The sequence below is a fragment of the Centruroides sculpturatus genome, unplaced genomic scaffold, assembly GCF_000671375.1.
Source record: "Centruroides sculpturatus isolate CEXI.00-Female unplaced genomic scaffold, Cexi_2.0 scaffold1310, whole genome shotgun sequence".
Lineage (NCBI taxonomy): Eukaryota > Metazoa > Arthropoda > Arachnida > Scorpiones > Buthidae > Centruroides > Centruroides sculpturatus.
The window spans coordinates 20,156-25,271 of record NW_019385528.1 but is presented as its reverse complement, the minus strand read 5'-3'; the positions used below and the strand labels follow the sequence as shown (position 1 = coordinate 25,271).

Sequence of the window (5,116 nt, the reverse complement as noted above, 5' to 3'; positions counted from 1 at the left end):
TAAACTAAAAAGTCTCCTGTCAAGCATGACTGAATACTTACTGGAGCTATCTTTTTAAAAAGTTTAAATTTAATTAAGTAAATTTAAAATTACGCCATTTGCCAAAATATTTAAAAATGCAACTTAATGAGGAAAATTTCGCCAAAGTATTCTCGGTCCTTTCGGAAAGAATGGCTTCAAGAAAAAAATCTTAAAGGTGCTTACCTTTAAGATTTTTATCTTGAAGCCATTCTTTCCGAAAGGACCGAGAATACTTTGTCCATTTTCCCATTTTAATATCAATAATAAATAAATTATAAAACTTATATAAATTATACTATGTTTAAAAACAAAACGAGTAGACAGCGCAACAAGTATTACCGTTCTGTGCGCAAAACAAAGGATGAAATAACTTGTGTAACCAGCCCAAAATGTAGCCAAGTCAAATTTTTGTAGCCCAAAAGTAGCCAGTGCGCCAAATGTTTTTTTAACGCCAAACTGAAAAATAAGTAGCCCAATTTGGCTCAAAGTAGCCAAATCTGGCAACGCTGTTCACACCTGCAGTATACATTGTTTACAAACTAGTAGACCTTGAAAACAGCTGTTGTCAGCTTTCCCAGGTAGTTCTCATGTACGCCTCAGGGGAATATTGGTTTAAAGCAGGAGAGCAGCTAATTTACCGCATCTGTTCAAATACAACACAATATTTTCGATTTTTACGCCATTAAATTAAGAGGAGACCGAAAAAAATATGGGAAAAATTCTACTGAACAAAAAACAAAATAAACCTGCTGATTTCATAAAAACATTTGTGAGATAAACTTATAATACAAAGTTGATAGAACTTGTGCACAAGATTTTGCGATATGATCTCTAACTTTTAAGGGGGGGGGGCTTTAAAAGTATTTATATGAAAGGTGGAGACATATGATTGTATAATCCAGTCTCCTGTAAGAATACCCAACCCCAGCTAAACTAAAGGATGAATACAAAATAAAATACACAATTGAATCAAAATACAATGAATGGAGTTACAAATATTACATTAGGGGATTTTTACCGTAGGGAGATCAAAGTATCCGACTTAAATCAATATTTAACCTAATCGCGCGAAATCTAACACTTTGCGCGGAGAGATCAATCTATAAATGCATACTACCTTTACATTTCCCGTAAGTATCTTGTATATGAATGTTGTCTTATCGTTCACGAATAGTGAGACTTTTAGGAATCGTAAAATCTATGAATACGCTATTACAATAAGGTCAACATCTATGTGGCAGTCCTCCTATCTTGGAACGACTTTTGTCGTATGTTATATGGCAAGTACTTCTTTCGATGAACTGTCCCTATGTCATGTTTGTACCTCGTTGAACTGCCTGGAGTAACGGGAAAATGTCCCTTTTATACGAGTCGATGGCCTAAAAGACGGCCAAATCTCGGATGTGGCCGCTTTTGACTCAACTTCCAATACACCAGTAGGAAAGGAAGTTTATTTCCTTCCAAAAACGAAAGTATCAACATCTCTTGTGTGAATTAAACTATTATAATTATAAAATATTATAATTCTATTCGAGATTAAGAGCCTGTACAAACTAGGCGTTTTTAAACGCGGGTTTTAAAGAACCAAGAGTTCTATGTATTCATCCACACTGAAACGCGCGCGTCTGGCCAAGCGCGCGTTAAACGCGCGTTTATAGACTTTTGTTAAAACGCGCGTTTTGCGAGCGCTCGTATACGGGCGCTTTGAGATATGTGTGATGCCTTATAGCGACGATGGAGGAGCACACACAATCAATTACTTTCACGTCCATTTCCAAACTGAGCCAGTGCTAACGCCGAACTAACGCTCGTCGAACGCCTAGTGTGTACAGGCTCTAAAACATTATTTTCAATGAATAATTCTTTTAGAACAATCCCTTTTTTTCAGGATTCTCACATATCGAATGCGCTTTCAAAAAATTTACCGAAGTCAAATTGATCAAATAGAACTTTAGAACGATTTAGTTAATTTTTTCATTAAAATATCTCCCATAAAAACAATAGCGCGATTAAATACCTAAATAAATTGTCATATAATGTTTTTGTGGCAAAAATAATTTATAAAATTTACAGAGATTATAGATAATGATGTATATATGCTGATCCATACATTTTGCGGCCGGATGGCCGAGTGTTCAAGGTGGCAGCCTACCACTCTGGGATAACCGGGTTTGAATCCGAACGGGTCGAAAAATTCTTAAGAATTTTTCGGGGGGTTTTCCGTTCGAACATGTCGGGCCCCTTCCCTCACCACCCGGTTGCCCCATTGTGGGCCTGGCCGAACCCATAATGGGCTTGCAAAAAGAGGCCCTCTTAGTGCCCACAGGGCAGAAAGAGTAAAAAAAACTAACCATATATTTTTGGAAAAGTTATTAGTCAATGCTATTTTTTAGGCCCTAAGGCCTAAGTCTGAGATAACTCGGGATATGGACTGCGCAGTGTCACGTGTGGCTTGAGTTATCTTAAGTTATAGGCGAAAGGGAATAATTTTTAATTATTTCATATTCTTTTTTATCTAATATTTAATTATTATTATTATTATTATTACGTTTAATTTTTTATTTTTCCAAATCTTTACTTATATTAGTCCTTAACATTGGTTTTTCTTCATTATTTGCTGGTAGTTTTTGTATTACATTTTCAATTTCAGCTACTAACAAAAAGGATTTGGAATACACTAGGAGATTCATATTATGTAGCCAGGTTAACTGTCTTAATTAATCACGTGGTATCTCTACATTAGTATGATTAATTATCAATTTATTCAGCCATTCTTGTTTTTCTAAATTAAAATCACAAAATTTAAAACGACGGGATTTGTTATTGCATATTTACAAGCATTAAGCAAATATAATACTTTGAAATACGTACTATAATTCAAGATATAGGCTATATTTTCAAATTATTTATCATTTTTTCAAACTATAAAAATTAAATAAACTATTATTGCAGGATAGAGCCTAGTAGGCCCGCCTAAATGGGCGTGCAAAGCATGCACCGCACGCGGGCAGCATGTCCAAGGACGGCAATTACAATATCTTTTTATTAATGACTTAATTTCAACATTTCCGAACACAGCAATAGCACTAAGAATATTACTTACATTGCCGGTTTCAGTTGCATTTGATGAAAGGTCTTTTGAAAAGTTAAAATTATATAAAAAAAACTATTTAAGATCAACAATGCACCAGCAAAACCTAAGTAATTTAGCTATAGTTTTAATTGAACGTGAAATCTCAAACAGCTCGAATATAAGAAAATTGATAGCAGATTTCACAAACATAAAGGCAAGAAGAGTTGAATTTCTGTAGGTAAATATTTATATGGTTTTACACCTAAGTAAACATAAATAATTTAGTAATAAAAATAAATAGTTTTTCTTTGTAAAGTATTTCTTTTCTTTTTTCACACCCTTATGAGACAACACTAAAGAGCCTTTCTGGCAAGTTCAGTGTAGATAGTCGTGGTTAAACAGGGGGCGGCATAATCGGTATTGCATGCGGGCGTTCAAACAACTAGTGGCGCTTCTGAAGCCTAGGCCTAAATAGCTGACAGACACGACATATGGTATCTGTCATACAAGTAAAGAGAAGGAAGAGAATATCACTAGATGACATGTCATCCCAATTCGACCCAGAAATTGCCAGTGTAAATTAATAACCAACGTGTCTGTCAAAAATGTGTAGAGGCATGCTGCTTGGAGTGTGGATAGTTTACTGCACGCTCTCTACATCAACATCGAAGATTATTAATTTATTTTGTCTTAACTTTTTCCAAATTTCGCTATATTTGTACAGAAAAGTAAGTAAATTAAAACAAATGTAATGCGTTTAACACAGCAAATTTCAATATAATACCAAACTCTTAGACCACGGTTACACTAGTGTTGTATGAATAAACCTAATTAGGAATATTACGAATTCTGTTGATCCATTTCTTTGAGATCAATTTTCTTCCAAAGAAATGAGCTCCACTATATTGGTAATCTCTTTTCGTATAGAGCATTCGTTTCTTTGTTGTAAAATGTCCTTGAAAAAAATACAAATGTTTTAAAAAAATTTTTTCTATGTAAGCAAATCAGTGAACAAATTAAGACGAATGTACTATAATGTTATTCTCGTATTCTTGAGCAGATAGCACTATAATTTAGATAATAAACATTATCTGTAAGTATTTTGCATAAAACAATATACTGTTATATTTATTTTTTCGTAACGAATTAAATTCTCATCTCTCGTAAAAGATATCGTAAAAAAGTAGTTATGGATAGAAGGTAAAGATCGTAATATATAGTTTTAACCGTCCGGCCTGATTAATAATAAATTCTCACATTTTACTTTATATTTTGAAAAATTGTCAAATACTTTTATTGAAGTTAGGCTACTTGTCAATCTCCTATACTTACTAAAAATTTGTTTATACTTCTATAATTATATTTAAACACTGCTGTCACTTTTGTACTCCGTATTATCCGTGCATATGTATATATAGTTGGCTTATTGATTAATCATATCACTCATCCAAGTTATTGTGAATTGTTGAGTTTGTTATTTAAATCAAAATAGTTGTTACAATGATAATTTAGTTTAACTTTTTATTAGATTAAATTCTTAAGTAAAGTATTTATTTGATTTCATATTTTTATTTGATTATTTAATATTTTTATTATCATTTAATTAAATAAAAATAATTGAACAAATCTAAAATGTTTTAATGTGTTGTTTCAAATCATATTTAACTTTTAATGCAAACTAGAAATATAGGTTGATTTATTTTAAAGGCAAATTCTGTTTCCCTATAGTAGTTGATTTATTGTCCTAATAATTACAATAATAAATCATTGATAAATGTTCTTAAAATTAGAACAAAAAAAATAAATTTTCACACACGACATTTTTTTTATTTTATAATTATATTCAGACTTTTTATTTTTGAACTTTAAAATTTGTACATATATATTAAAATGTTGAGCAAATAAATAACAAAATAAATATAAAATTATAATAATATAAACTAGAAGAATTACAATAAAATTTGAATAAATAAAAGAAAATTGAAATACATAATTTTTTTGTTACGTATAAAGTTTTTATTT

At 31.6% G+C, this 5,116-nt stretch overlaps 1 protein-coding gene across 1 annotated transcript in view; it reads left to right on the top strand.

The window, feature by feature from the left end:
* The window catches only part of LOC111639848, a 5,346-nt gene extending 3,378 nt beyond the window's left edge, over positions 1–1,968 (top strand). The window contains exon 2 of the mRNA XM_023385798.1: positions 1,910–1,968. Coding sequence (XP_023241566.1) covers positions 1,910–1,968 — 59 coding nt within the window. The remainder of the gene's footprint in view (positions 1–1,909) is intronic.
* Positions 1,969–5,116: the final 3,148 nt, after the last annotated feature.